This window comes from Montipora capricornis, chromosome 5 (assembly GCF_036669925.1).
Source record: "Montipora capricornis isolate CH-2021 chromosome 5, ASM3666992v2, whole genome shotgun sequence".
NCBI lineage: Eukaryota > Metazoa > Cnidaria > Anthozoa > Scleractinia > Acroporidae > Montipora > Montipora capricornis.
This window is the reverse complement of record NC_090887.1, coordinates 23478234-23494032: the sequence shown is the minus strand read 5'-3', so window position 1 is coordinate 23494032 and position 15799 is coordinate 23478234. Positions and strand designations below refer to the sequence as shown.

At 39.0% G+C, this 15799-nt stretch overlaps 1 protein-coding gene across 1 annotated transcript; it reads right to left on the bottom strand.

The window, feature by feature from the left end:
• Nucleotides 1-1085: 1085 nt before the first annotated feature.
• On the bottom strand, nucleotides 1086-6312 carry LOC138048884 (uncharacterized). The gene is made up of 4 exons (XM_068894991.1): nucleotides 6135-6312; nucleotides 2479-5241; nucleotides 2002-2035; nucleotides 1086-1270 (listed from the first exon to the last, which is right to left on the bottom strand). Exons 1-2 carry the CDS (start codon nucleotides 6225-6227, stop codon nucleotides 2485-2487), a joined length of 2850 nt encoding a protein of 949 aa, XP_068751092.1. The 5' UTR covers nucleotides 6228-6312; the 3' UTR covers nucleotides 1086-1270; nucleotides 2002-2035; nucleotides 2479-2484.
• Between the last annotated feature and the right edge of the window lie 9487 nt (nucleotides 6313-15799).

Sequence of the window (15799 nt, the reverse complement as noted above, 5' to 3'; positions counted from 1 at the left end):
TATAATGCACAGGTGACAAGGTTTAATTTTCAATCTTTGTTCAATGTCTAAAATCCGCACTCGTCATTGGTTAAAATTGATCACGTGAGTTTCCGTTACCTAGCGACATCAAAGAAACAGAGTGCGTTCTTACAATGACGCATAAAAACTGTGCAGTGTTCTTCACCTTCAAACGTACATGGCTTCAAGTTCAAGATTTTCCGTGGTTGAGCAGGAAAAAATTAATGAAATAATTGACCCTGCCATCCCGGAAAACTTTGAGAACGCCAGGTTTAAAAATTGTAATTTCGCTTTCACTTATAACACGACAAAGAAAAGTGATGATTGATCATTGACATTGGCTTGTTTATGCTCACTGAAAATTCTGTTTGTGTTTTGTTTACAAATAAACGCACTTGCTTACTGTGCATTGAGCTCGAAATTCGAAAATTTTTTTAAAAATTTCTCGTTCATTGTACAGTAAGGGCGTGCGTGTATTGGAAAACCAAACACTCACAACAATCTCTAACCCGTAAATATCAAATTCCATAAGATGTTTAGGTGGTAATTGAAAAAGAAAGTCAAAGTACGGGTGATGATTAAGAAAAACAAATACTGTTTAATAATTTAAGCTCACTGACTAAAGGCAGGGCACAAAATTTATTTGTCATGACAACTTTGGCATAAAGTAAGAAACAGATATACGAGGCATTACCAATCACATCGGCATTTATTCTACCTTTAAACTGGAACACTATTCACAATATATATTTTTTGAATATCAACAGATCATTGTAAGCCACAAAGCCTTAATTCTGAAAACAATGGTTACTTAACCATAGCAACTGTTTGGAAGCTTGCAAAAGTTCTTAAATTATTGAGTGGCTATTGAGTTTGCATCAGCTGTCAAGCATCATCAAGAGCAAAACAGTTAGGACACATGTACCTGGACAGCATGATGAAATTTTTCTCTTACTAAAGAACTAAAACACAAAATGTGCTTGATATCAATGTTGACATTACAAAGGCTGTGAAGCTTACAAAAGAGCTACATGTAAAGCTGCTGCTGCAAGTGCATTTGTTTGCTGAAGAATGCACTGTTTCAGTATTAAAATTTTGCATAATTGAAGGTGGGGAAGTGCACCTGTAGCCACCCTTGACTTGGTGGCACAATAGCTGAAAAAAAAAAAATATTTGTGGCAAAATCACTCACACTGTTTCCTGTGTGGCTGCTGTGTTTCGAACTTTTCTCATAAGATTCAAAAACGGAAACTTGAGGCTCATGTTTTGGCTAGAATAAAGAAAAACCGCAAATGTAGCTGCAGCCTTATAGGAATTTTGCCACAACCCTAACTTTCAACGATACCCTATATTAGAGAAACTGTTATTTCTGTCATACAGTAGAGGTCAGTTTGTTTGAGAGACTCGGCTTTTAGAATGTTTAACTTTTTTTAAAGGTAAATACTGGAGTAAGCATGAACAGCCAATTTAATAAAATACAAGTCATCTTGTACAGTAAGCACTCTATGCAAACTTTCTGTCATGCATTAAAAAAATGGATAGAATAAAATCACGTAAGAGGTGTAAAAGGTGAGGCTTTCACAAAGTTTCTGACGGTGTGAGACTAATCTGGAATTGAAGATATACTGGCAACAGAATTTTTGAAGTCTCATTCAAATCATCTTTGCAAAGCATGAAAACATTAAATTATCCCCACTCTTTACAATTAGGAATTAACAGGTCGGTGTTGAAAAAAACAAACAAACCAAGAGCTGCAAAAAGATCACATGGGACATGAGGCAAAAAAATAATAAGCTCCAATTAATGCTAAAGCAATACAGTAAGGCTTTCAAAAATTACTTCTTCCCATAAAACAGAACCTCAAATGTGAAAAATCAAATCTGTTGCACAGAAACAAACTTAAGGCTTTGTTTGTCATTAAGTCTCTGCTTGCACTGTACACCATTGTTTGAAGTCATAAGTGGGTATTTGTTGCTTCCAAACACAGTGCATTGTAACCACCTGACTCCAGCCAAAGAGAGCAGCTGATGGAAACCTGAAACCAATCACAACAAAGTTTAAGTGATAGACACTACATTATTTTCAAGGAGTGAGTTTCTAGAGAAACTGTGGTGCTGGGTCAGTAGGGACTGGACTAACACTTGGTAGCATTTGGTGGACAAGGTAAATTATCCAATAACAGTAACAGTAACAGCAACAGCTACAAAAGTCCTTTGTCAGAGCGTAAATCCTTCACTCGGACATAGATAATTCAACATACAACATAATTTTTTAATTTGATACTCTACAATGACTCTAACCTTCTTAAATGATCATTCTGTTGAGGTGAGGTACAACTATACTTCTTCTAAATAAACCAACTGAATGCAGCCTGCATGCAGTATTACAAACAGCTTGCTTCAGAATTTTAAATATAACAGAAATCAACTCTGGGGGATATTAAAGCAATCCATGTGCAACACACAATGCAAGACATACCTGGTATTAACAGCTGCTCTGTTTTCCTCTCCTCTGCCTGCGCTCATACTTAATACGGTTAACTATTTGTCTCAATGACAGCGTTTGTAACATGCTTCTTCCTTTGGCATCAGAAGAAAGTCTGTCAGAAATGACCTTTTTCGAGATTGGACTGTTCTGAAGCATGTCCTCAAATAAGCGATGCAATATTTGTACATCTCCCTCACTGAAAAGAGCCTTTGTGTTGTTGCTTAATGCTGTTGTTGGCGAGACGATGTCAGAACCAGCAGATGATTCTTCTCTGAAAAGTCGTTCAACTTTATCACTTAGTTTTTCTTTCTCTGTTGGCAAGTCTAAAGTGTTGTTCTTGGATACTGGATGTCTCCACTCTGCGCGAACTTTGTCATAAACTCTTCTGGCATCTTCACCTCGGAACACTTGACTATCCTTGATCTTCTCTTTCACACATTCCATGGTGACTTTCTTTTGCTCTATTTCTTTTTTAAATAACTGGCGTATTTCTTGAACCGCCTCTTCTGACCATGGCAATTTTAATACATTCCTTCTTTCATCTTTCAATGGGTCTTCTTCAGCTTCTTCCTCGTTTGCATTCTGTTGCATGTCTTCTCCCGGCTGTTCAGATGGCAGTTCCTCAGATCTTTCTTCACAAGACTGAGAGCTCGTTTTCCTCATAATTTTGTGAAGTGTCTGTGAAGCAGTCACCGATGCTTTCGCACTTTGGCTCAAACGGTAGTATTTTACTGCAGTGTCTTCCTTATGAGCCATCAATTGAGCCAGATCGCTTGCTATTTCTTTGTGACTCTTGTGGCAGGCAGTCACCGCACCTTTCCTGAATAGTGTGCTGTGAATGCGTCCTCCTACCCCTGCCTTTTTCCAAACCGATTTGATAGCTTTGTTTATTTGACTGGACTGCAGTTTTGTTCCATTGAAAGATGGAAATAGTGGCTGGTCTTCTCCTGCTCCAACACCTGGCACCTTAGAGCGCACTTCTTGAACAAATATGCTCATCCAATTATACAAATTACTTGTTAGGACAATTAATGCTGGGCCATGAACATGGAATGTTTTGTGATTCATGACATTGATGACAAATCTGTCACCTTCTTTGTAGCCTCTTTTGAATTCTCTTAAAGTCATGTTAGCCAAAACTCCAGCACGGTTGGCATTATCAATGGAAATCTGAATGAGAAGGAAGTCACGCAAAAGGGTGTACTGTTGTTGTGCAATGTCTACACTGTGCTTTCCACTGAGCTTTCCAAGCAGGATGATAGCATCTCTGGAAATTTGGCTTTTTTCAAAGGCTTCAATTTTTTCTGCAGTGATAGCCTCAACTCGATCCTCTTCCCTCCTTTCCCACTTCCGTTTCAAGCTTGAACGCTTGTAAGATGTAGACCATCTCTTCATCTTTTCTCTCAACTGACTGATTAACTCACAGCTGGCTGTAATTTCTTTTGGCTTTTCAGACAGCAGGAAGGAGTAAAAATGTTGCAGGCTTGTAAGATATGATTTGATAGTTTCAGCAACATACTTTTCTTCAGCATGTTTAACAAACTTCTCCTTTAACAGACCGAAATCTAGAAGAGATGACACCTTCTTGTCAATGTCAATCACAAACAAGATCCTCTTAACCTGTGAAGCGTGCTGTTTGGCAGTTTTCACGTCTTTTTTGCCCCCATCTGGTGATTGTAGCCAATTCTCAAAATCGACAATTAACCCAGGGAGAGTGTCAACATCAGATTCAACATCAGCTTCTGCACTTGCACTTGCACTTGCACTACCAACCACTTCTCCATCTTCATCAATAACTATTTCCTTCTCCTCATTCTCCAGCTCCTCAACTTGTTCCATTTCAACTTCCTGACTTTCTTCAAGTGAAACCTCTTCGCTACTTTCAAGTGTTGCTGTTTCGAAGTTGGTTAGTTTTTCTCCGGCAGCTCTCTTGTCAATTAACTGGACTCTATAGGGCCTCTTTCCTTTTTGCAAAGCTTTATTCAGCAGACTTTTGTACTCGTCAGATGAAGGGCTAATCTTGTGAACATTTTTCAAATGGGCTGGTAATCGTTTCACACATGCTGAACATCCAATCATAGGACAAATTCTCTTTTTATGGTAGTCCTTGTAGGCCTTTGTTTCTTCATCACCATTATTTCTCTTCTTCCTGTTACCTGCCTCAGCACTTTCTTTACTTTTGAATGTGTACTTTTTCCGTAAATTAAAGTTTGTGATTGCTGAACGAGATCGAGAATGAGACCACTTATGAACCTGCATTAGATGCCTAGGGATGTGAACTACCACCTTCTTGCAGTAAGGGACTGGACACAGACGTTTCCCTCGTCCCTTATGTCTTCTTTCTTTGTTTGGTTCCTCCTTCTCCATTGGTTGTTCATTTTCCGGGGAATTGATCCTACCCTTCAACATTCGAATGTAACTTTTGGCATTTGAAAGTTCTCCATCCCCCTTCCTGCCTGGCTTATCTCCTTCATCTGCTACATCATCTTCGTCAGATGAAAAAACACCCTCAACCTCACTGATTTCACCTTCACTTCCATTGCCTAATTCAACAGGTCCACCAGCCCCATTCTCATCTTCACCTTTGGACCTAGCACCTTCACTGGTGACATAATCACTTTCCTCTTGCCAGTCAGCACAGGAATTTTCTTCACTTTGATTGACTGCAATTACAGGCTCTGTGCTTGAGTAAGCAGGCAAGCTGGATAAACTCCTAGTCCACATATGCCTAAGTTCAAAGGCTTTCTCGGACAACTAAATGATAGACAAGGAAAAACATGAACAGTGTTGACCAGTAATGAATAAAATTTGAGTTTCAGTTGCAAAGGTTTTTGTGTTCCTCTTGATACAGTATGCTTAGTTATTGTGATCATTACACCATGAAAATGTTTCTTCTGCACTTGCCGTTATTAAATACCGCCAATGATGATGCTAAATGCACAAGATTTACGTCCATAATTTAGCCTCATTTTATAAATGCCAAGTATTGGATATAAATACTTGGCATGTGAAAAACGATGCAAAATTATTGACATTAATTCATGCCCATGAAAAAATGCAGTGGTGGTCACTAAATCAAACTATTTACCTAAGTTAAACAGTTTCACCCAAGAAAATGTAAGAGCATGATCCCCATACAAAGAAATTTCAAAAACCGCTCATGACAAGCAGAATGAGCCAGTTCAGGGACAGGATATCAACTTAATTAAATTTGCCATGTCACGCAATTTTAGCCATTTTCATGACTTTCAGATTTACCATAAGACAGAATTAGCAAAATAACAACAACCAATTACAATTTCAGAACAACATAAAAAAGCAAAGAGGCGCATGGATGGGAAAAAAGGAGAAGATTGAAAAGGAATTGCATTCCCGAATAAATCTTGGAAAAAAAAACAGTCGGCCCAACGTATAATTTCAAATTCACTACAATTCACCTGGTTAATGGTCGTTTATGCTTAGCATCGTCCGTGTAACGATTATTTCATCGGCAAAGGAATTTCATATTTCCTATTTAGCTAAAGATCTGCCCAAATGACCTTCGAATACCGTGACATAGCTCTGACTTGCTTTAATCTGACCATACGATCTGACGTAAAAATAGCACAAATGGAAAACAAAACTGTGATTGTGCTCAAAGTACTCACCATTTTTGCTTTCTCTTGATTACCGTGCCTTAAGGCCTGCATTTCGATTGACTTTAAATCCCGAAGTCTTGCCTGGAGGCCGAAGTAATCCATCCTACAATTTTTTTCAAGGCCACAACACGTGGGACGAGAACAGTCCGTTATATAAAAGCTCTCATCTGTCGCTAACTTTAGGGCGTCAAAAGGGCGTCTTCGAGCGATGGACATCAACCGGAAGTGGAGTTTTCTTATTGTTGGGCAGTGGTTTAGCTCAAATTTGCGAGCAAATCGTCTCTATACCAGTAAGAGCACTGAACAGTATAAATGTGGTTGGACCAGTGGGGGTTAATAGGGAAAACGCTTCACTTCTGGTTGCCATCCGTTGCTCAAAAACGCTTGGCTCTGAGACAGCATCTGGTAAGAAATGTCGTTTTTCATGGCAGGTTGTGCAATTCTATAGTTACAGCCAAGGCTCCACGTGCAAAATATTGCTTGCACAGGTGAAAGCATATTTTAAAATAATTATTGTCATGTTGCCAGGGAAGATGAAAATTGCGAGAAACAAGTTGCACAATGTTGCACCCCTTTAAACTTATTTTCTTGCGCTTATGGTGCTGCTTAAGTAAACATAAAAATCAAGTACAGAAATAAAATTAAGCATAATCAAATTAATGTGCTAACAATTTGTCACTTATAACAGCTGTAGTGCGCAGAATGTCACCTGTTTCTCCAGTTCTAGACAGCCGTAGCAGGTGGAACAGTCGCTTGAGCTGAAGGGAAAAAAGATGAAAACTTGCACGTATCTTTTGTTTTGTCTTCTCTTAATGCATCGGAACTCAACTGGTCTCAAAAACGTTCACGAATCCTTATACAGGTCGCGGAGCATGCTGCTTAACGTGAAACGACATCGGGCATTGACTGAATCACCTAACTAGGGCGCGAAGCGGTTTGAAAATGTGGATGTGCGACCCACACAAAACAAGCTTTTTGAAAGAAATGTTGATGAGGCTTTCTTGTTGTGTGTGTGCGTGTTTTTTATTTTTTTTATTTTTGCCTTAAACTGGGTGTAAAAAAAACACGGGGAATAAATTAAAGGCATGGCCTGGAAGCATGCAGCCACTGATTCATAGTGTTAGGCATAAATGGCTTATTTCTCAGTCATCTTTGGCGATAGTGTGTAAATATTTTCACTGATAAGGGCCGTATTTAGTACTAATTCCATACCAAAAGATTGGTTTTTTTTCTGAAAAAGAAATGTCTTTCTCGCGCTGACGGAATATCTTGCAAAAAAGGCACTTTGGTAACATTACAAATTTCTAACACCCACTGCTAGAAATACCTATGTTTTCTAATCAAGGATTTTACGGAAGGCCGTCAAATTTTAGGTGTATAAAGTACAGTAGTACAACTATGTGTAGCGTAAGTTTGGTTGACTTTGACTGATTAATAATGGTACAATCGAGTTTCGACTTTTGTTTTGTTACTGAGCGGCCTTTTCAATGATCCGGAAACCTCAACTCGACTTGAAAGTGCAAGTAAAAACCTTCAAAATTTTGGAAGACCCGAGAACCACTTTAGTTATTTACAGTGGCAAAAGAGTGAATACATATGGGTAATATAGGGTCTTAAATACCTACATTTTGCCAAGTTTTCACAACTTACCACTAAAAAACGAACGTTACCACGACACCGGGAACTTTTGTAACCTCAAACGTGAAAAAACAGCTGTAAAAAGCCTCGTTTTCGATGTGGAATATTGATCTTTGCAGGCCACAATGGTTATAAAGTATACTCTCCTAAAAATAGGAAACCTGGGTTTAAATCGTACAAATGGACATTTGTAAGCCTTCGAGAGAACTTAGTTACAAAAGTGCCCACTTTACCTCTAGAGAGAGAGAGAGAGAGAGAGAGAGAGAGAGAGAGAGAGAGAGAGAGAGAGAGAGAGAGAGAGAGAGAGAGAGAGAGAGAGAGAGAGAATGAAAACATTCAGTTTGCAACGAAATTCTCACATGCTCTTGTTTTAATAGTGTACTGACGTTTTGCCATTCGGGCTTCTTTAGTACGCGTTAAACATTAAACAGAGGGAATAATTGACCCCTTTGGGAAAATCTGGGAACGCAATGGCGAATCAGTGTATTAGATAGGTAAATGAGGGTTATCGTCGACCACAAAAGGAAAGACGATCTTTTTGTCTTTCGGTTTTTAGCCAAATAAGTCTTCCCTGGGTAGAGCTTTGGCTTTTTCAATTTGCCTACTGACTTCCGATGGATTGTAACCTCTCTCAACGAGATATGATATAACTCTAGACGAGATCTATGATATGATCTAACTCTCAAAGAGAGATGAAGGTAGATTTTGGCGAGAACGTCCTTGAATCGAGTAGCACTAAAAGCGTGATTTCGTGATTGTCTATAGCCATGAGAATATCGCTTTGAACCTTAAGCAAGCCAGTTTCAGTTGCGTGGAATTTTCGGAAGCCTGACTGGAATTTACGTAAAAGAGCATTGGGTTCGCAATGTGGAAGCAGTTGAGCAAGAACTGCCTTTTCGACAACCTTAGAGATGAGGGCAGATTGCTAACCGGACGGATTTTTTTATAAGTTAACTCAAGGCCTGATTTCTTGAGAAGTGGTTCACGATCCCGTGGACACCGTACGTTACATATTGAGAGAGACCAAAAGTCTGCAGTGACTCTTTGAATCTTCTTGAATTATTACTATGCACCAAGTTCAAATGGAAATTGAAGTCCCCTGCTATAATCAGCGGTTCAGGACACATAATAACATTTTCAAGGTAGGTGGATAACTCATCCAAAAATACCGAAGTATAGAAGTGATGAGAGGGCGATAGAGAGCTATAATTCGGATTCAGCGATTAGAGGCTTTGAGAATCCAGTCAGAGAATTAAAAAGAATCATGTTCTTTTCCACCCACAAACAAAGCAAAAAAAAGATTCATGAAACAAAATGTCGGTGCCACCGCCAGGTCGATCTGATTGCCGCGGAAAGCTCTTGAATAGATAACCACGAGAAGAAAGACTTGTGATACAAACCGAATCCAGGTTTGTCAGCCATGTTTCCGTTAGAACGCAGAAACCAATGTTATTGTCAACAGCATGGTCAATAATAGTTTCAGCTTTGATAAATCGACCTCGATACAAATGGCGTGTTTTGAATGGTTTTCAAAGAGTTTTCTTAGGAAAAAGAATACCGCTGACAGTTTTCAAATAAAGTGCAAAAGTGGGATTACGCAGGAATAAGCAAATTACGCGATCGTACGCGATTTCAAGCCAATTTCACGTAATCGCGTTATTGTGTAAGGTAAGAAGCCTTGAACACCTGAGAATAAGAGACCAAAAAGGGATCTCGTTACCATGCCTGGAGATCCCATAAGCTTTCGAAGCAAGCCACGTGCAATAAGATAAGAAAAACCAAACAAACTAACCAAACTCTAACCACACTTTTATTTTCCTTTGAGCCACATTACACTTTACTAAATTTACAGTTGTCAATTGCACACTAGCCGTAAATTGTGGCCTCTAAAGTACAGGTTCAGTTTGTAATAAATAATGGAAAAGTGGATTCTGGAGACCACAACCTGATGTTTTCAATATTTCATCTACCGAAACTGAGGCATTACTGGCTGTGGGGCTTAAACAATATATCGATGCCAGTAATTTTAAGAAAAACCTTGACACATCTACCAAGTAATTCTCTCCGAATCGCCTGTGAGGCTTAGGGTCAGAAAGATAATTGAAGGGAGGGGAACGATGATTAAATTTTTGTCTCCACTGAACTCATCTACTGAGCCCAGTAGGAAGTGGAGATTAACATGACTAGGCGCGAGAATATCTTTTTATCTAAAACAAACTCAAAAAATATATGTAAGTCCTCTGTGCCGGGGGATATCCGTTCGCGTCGGTTGCATATAAAATAAAAAAAAATAAAAAAATAATAATAAAAAAAATACAAATTGAAGTCTGCTTAGATGTGAGCGCCATTTCGTAAAGAAAAACAATCGGGTTCTTCCTTCTTAAGAAGGAATTGAATTTTACTGTGGATACAATTAAGTCGGGGACCCACCATCAGTGCAGATTTCATTTTTACACAAAGACACGTGACCAGCCGCAACCAGTTTGTCGAGCGAGAAAAAGAGAGGACCCTGGAAACGAGGATGTAAAATGGTCTATTTGTATATTAGTTGCCAGAGAGCCTGAGAAAACACCCTCCGCATTTTCCGATTACATACTGTATTTTCCTAATTTAATTTGGAATCAAAATTAAGATGGACTTATGTGACATGGTAAAATAAGTTGAATATCAATTGGGACATCGTCCTGTTTTCTTCTCCAGTTGCTGATGCTATTTTGTACGCGCAACAAGTTCAATAAAGTTAAGGCCAAAGTTAAAGAAAAATCACGTAATCTGCCGCGCATATTGCTATCAATGCTGCGTGATTTCCGCAATTCTTCTCGTGAAACATCAGAACCCCTGGGTGTAGGAACTATTTCGGGCCCCAAAATTGCTGAACATGGCTTTAATAGACCCTTTTCGCTTGTACATTTTTTTTTCCAATACAGATCATGTGATAATACTCAGGAAGTTTGGTCCTTTGTTCTGTTCATAATAAACAAAACAAAGGCCCAAACCTCCTGATTATCACATGACCTGCATTAGGTAAACAAAATGTACAAGCGAAAAAGGTGTATTAACTGCAGTTAGTGAATTTATCTTGTGTAACAAATTCTAACTCCCTAGTCTCTGGTCCGTGAAGACCGAAAGCGAGATGCTCACGGCGTTGTCTACGCTTTCATCAAGGAGGGCAAGTTCAAGTACCAACAACTGAGCGAATTGACCTGTTGCGATGATCATGAAAGTTTATGGCTTTATTTAAGTCCAAACCGTCCCCCTCGAGGCTTGTCCTGCATGGTTGCTGCCTGCATGGTTACCCCATGCATCCACCAAAGGCAGACGATATATCAATTCTCTATGATCAGTTTAAATTGCTTGCCCTGGTTAAGTATAAATATCCAAACTGTGGTTTTTTAATATCTGGCGATTTGAACCGATTGGACATTAACAGATTCAAGTAAAACAAATCGTTAAGGTGCCTCCTCACAAAGATGCTACATGAGACCTTGTGCTAACGAACATGATGATTTCACACTTCACCACTGGCCTTCCCACTGTTTCGTCTCTCAGACCACAGCGCTGTGGTAGCTTCTCCGACGTCTCAGAAAGTTAAGAGCAAATGTTACCAAAAATCAAACATTTTCAAAATTTCGTGGCAACAGCTCAAAAATCAATTCGGCCCATAATCTCATTTTAGGTAGACCTTAATGTAAAACAAAACACTGCATAGTTCATTTTACTAAGTATCGATTAGTTTTCGAGAAAATCGATAATCACTGAATTTTGTGAAAACGCCGCCTTTTCAATGTGAAATTTAGGGCGATTAACGACGCCTCGCGTTACAAAGTAAAACACTCTAGAGCAATAAAATCTACCACATATTGTTGACCGATGTCAAAAAATACCGTTAAAGCAATTTTTATCAATTCTCGGCTATTTCCTTTTAAAATCTAATTTAATTTGCCCGACCTATTTTTATCGAGACGAAAACTTATCTAAAATTAGCCTATTATTTAAGCTCGTGGTACTGCATATAATTCGTTGAAAACCTAGCGTTTAAAAGTCAAAGAGTTGTTCTTTTAGAGACCCACAGGATTTTTTGGGGAAATGATTCAGAGCAAAGAAATTGATTTTTAAAGTTGGATAAATTTCGGTGTTTCAACTTGTCCCAAACGTGACATGACACTGCACGCACACTACACTTGACAGAAGCACCTAAAAAGTTAAGCAGAATACATTAAGCCGAGTCGACGTACAGAATCTAACCTTTTTGTCTTCAAATCAATGAGGAAGAAAACTGTATTTCTGCAGGTCTCGTTTGGTTCGTGAACCAATCGTTGAAAATAATTTCCCACGACATGATAGCGGCACGGTGGCATTGTTTGTTTTGCATGCTTTGGACGTTGGTTTTTGTTGTTCGTTTTCACTGCCTCCATTTTCCTCAAAAATGGTATCGGAGTGCCTTTCGTAAGTCTTCTTTGCCGAAACATTAGTTTTGAACTGAGCAGTAAACCAAAGCGGAACCAAGAGACCTCAAGTCAAAAACATATGTTATCACGTGGGTGTTGTGAAATACCGCTTCATTCAAGTGAAATCTACAACTGCAGAAAGACAGGATTGGAACATGGAACAAGTGACTAATGGATCTTAGCGATTTTTTTTAATATCAGGGTAAAAAGAGAAGGAAAACAAATAGGATCGCTATAGAAAATAGGATCGCTATAGAAAAATCATTACCTGAGGAAACAAAACAAAAATTGCGGCGTTGCCCTGGGAAAAAACCTTGTGAAATGATAAGGAAGTCGTCGCTATCACTTTTTTTCAAATAAATTTAATTAAGAATGTCAGTACTAATTTAAAAACGGGTGTCAGTTTTTGTTTGTTTTGAGCGAACGGAGAGAATTTGTTTGCAGTCCAAAAGTAAGAATCTTCATTTTGTAACAGCTTTAGTGAAACGTTTGTAAACACAGCGAGTTGCGACGCGTGTTCATTGCGTGAATATGGAGGTGTGCTGTTCTTTTAAGTCTATCGTAGGAGGAATGTGTGGATTTGACACGAGAGACAGGAAAAAAGAAACACAAATTATCCCTTTACTGGCCTGTTCAAAAGCAATTTCGAACCACACAGCCAGCCTGGGGTTTTCCGGTCCAATGGACGAAGTTGACCTTATCCTCAGCAGAGCAGCAGTATTTACTCAACCTGCAAACATAAATTCTATGACCATTTGTCCATTACATCGCGAAAAGCTTGGTTTGGGCTGGAGGCGAGGATCCACTGCGAGGTGTAGAGTTCCAGAGACATTGTCCAATCATGACAGAAGAGGAAAAAAGTGGCCAAAATGTGACCGAGGAAAATTGATTCACAAATAATTTTAACGAAAACTGGAGTATTTCTTCAAATAGGCTCGGGTAAGTTTGCATTTTGCAAACTTTGTTTCACTGTAGTGACCTCTCTTCGTTTCCTTAAAAATATTGACTTTAAGTTAAGCCTTTGACTTTAATTTTGTTAGGTATTTGCGCATCTTGTCGGAAAACCCTCAGGCTGCTTGTAGCAGAAGAAAAAGAGTCGTCAGCCATAGTAAGTTCGACTTCTCGTTCCACTGACGCCAGTTTGTTAATGCAGATGGAAAACTTGAATCTGGTAAGCTTTGATCCACATTACGCTATTTATAGTCAGCTTGCCTTCCGTCATCCTGTTAAGTAACAGGCAAAACACACCATGCAAGTCCTTCCTATTCAATCTGTTTGTCTCCATAATGTGAGAGGGGACTTGTGACTAATCACATCATAATTTTTTTCCTCAAAATGCGTAGAATAATGGGCTGGTTCCCGCAGATTTTGACAAGAGAATTATACGACGAAAAAATCTCTGCTACCGGCTTTCGTAATACAAAAGTCAGTTTTATGTTCATATGGGATTTTGACATGTTTTAATCCGGATACTCTGTCTAAACTATAACTCAGAAAGAAAGATAACCATGAGGAGACTGGAACGAATGATTGGTTTCTGTAGTTAACCACGCTTCGTTAAATTGTAATAGATGTTTAAATCTATTGTAATCTCTCCCCCCTTTTCCCTTGCTGTATTTTTTCTCCTTCATTTAAATTTTCCTTCTTATTCTCTTCTTTTTCATTTGTTTTGTGGTTTAGAAAGAGAAGGATGAGGGGAAGGAGTTGGAAGAAGAAGAAGAGGAAAGTGAAATCTCTTTCACCCCAATAAAAAGTCCTATACTAGAAAGTAGTCTCTATGAACCATCTTTTGCTGAAGAGATAACTGTAACGCCAAGGGAGAAGTTGAACAAATTCCTGATTTCAAGAGATATTAGTCCAATTCGCCATTCCAAGAAAAAAAACACCATGGGCAGAAGCTTCCGAGCGGACAAAAAGGCTTTATACTAGAAAGGTACGACAAGTTGTTAATGCATGCTTGGATGAGATTGTTCCTGGGGAAACTGAGACTTTATTGTCTTCACTGGTTAAATCAGAGCTTGACGAAAGTGCTATTGATTCCTCTCTGATGGAATGTTTGGCCGAATGTTATAACAACGCAGACCATTGGAGCTCTCAAAGGCAGATTTTGTCCATCATGGCGGATAAGGTGAATTTCAAAGATTTGCAAAGATGGATACCTAATTTGTCCAGGTATCGTTTTAACATAGCTAGACATCATTTATTACTCCACGATAGAGGTGCGAACGTACAATCTGTTAAAGGCACAAGAATGTACATTGCGCCAGAGAAACTCGATCATTTTTTGTCTTTCATCACCAGTACCCACATAATTCAAGACTTGCCTTTTGGCGAGAAAACTCTGAAACTGTCCACAAATACGGAAATAAAGGTTCCCAATGTTGTTCGAAGTTTGATCCCTGAGCACATTGTCCTTCAGTATCTAAGCTACTGTAGTGATGTGGGCTTCGTACCAATGAGTCGCAGCATGCTATTGAAAGTTCTCAGTGTTTGTTCCGCATCCACGAGGAAATCTCTGCAAGGTTTGGACTATGTTTCAGCTGCCGGCGCCAAAGCTTTTGACGAACTAGAAGAAGTGATAGACAAGCTTGGAGATAATTATGGAAAGGGTTTCACGGGGGCTAAGGTGCAGAAAGAGAAACTTCATCTAGTGAAACGCTACTTAAAAGGTGACTATAAGGTAAGATTGCTTCTGTCTAAGATATTTTAGTTTTCTTGTTTTTGCTTCTACGGTTAGTGCACATTAAAGGCATAATAAACCATAAAGGATTTAACAGACTAGTAAAATTGTGCAAAGATAGACATATTCGACATATTCGTGATGATGAAACACTGCGTTTCTTGGCACTATGGGTGCTTGAATTTGCGGCCGAAAAATCTGTGATAGATAATGCGTAGAATTACTTTTTATATTGTGTCGTGTCCCGGTAAAGCATGTTAGAAATGAAGCAGAAAAGGATATTGTAGAATCTATGAGCATTTGATGTAGAGCCAAAGTTACCTGTGTATACGTTTTTCGTAATGCCAGATTGGTATATTGTGCTTTCATGTTCACTTATTGATATATGCTAAATAGCTTTTTGTGTTTCTAAGGTTCACGTATCTAAAGAATCGAAGGTCGCAGATCATTGTCGGAAATATGCCCTCAGCTATCCTCAAGATAACGATTACATCACAGTCTGTATTCATGAACACGATTCATGAATACGAACTTCTCCCAACATTATTCCGTGAAATCAAGTCAGTTATTGGCAGTGTTAACTGTAGCGCTGAAGAACGAGACGAGATGGAGTATGAAACCTCACAGTCAATTCAGAGTATTGAAGCTTGGAAGGCCCATCTCCTTCGCGCTGTAAATCAGGATGCCGCAAGACATGAAATTCTGGAAAATCTTGATCCACAGGCAGTGTTAGTGGTGATGGACTGGGCAATGAAGTTTCTGCCGAGAAAATTTCGAGAAAGTCACCGCGACTGGTTCGGAAAACGTGGCATACCCTGGCATATCAGTGTAGCATTGAGGAAGAATGCAAATGATGAAACTGAATTGTTTACTTTCGTTCATGTCTTCGAAAGCTGTAACCAGGATAG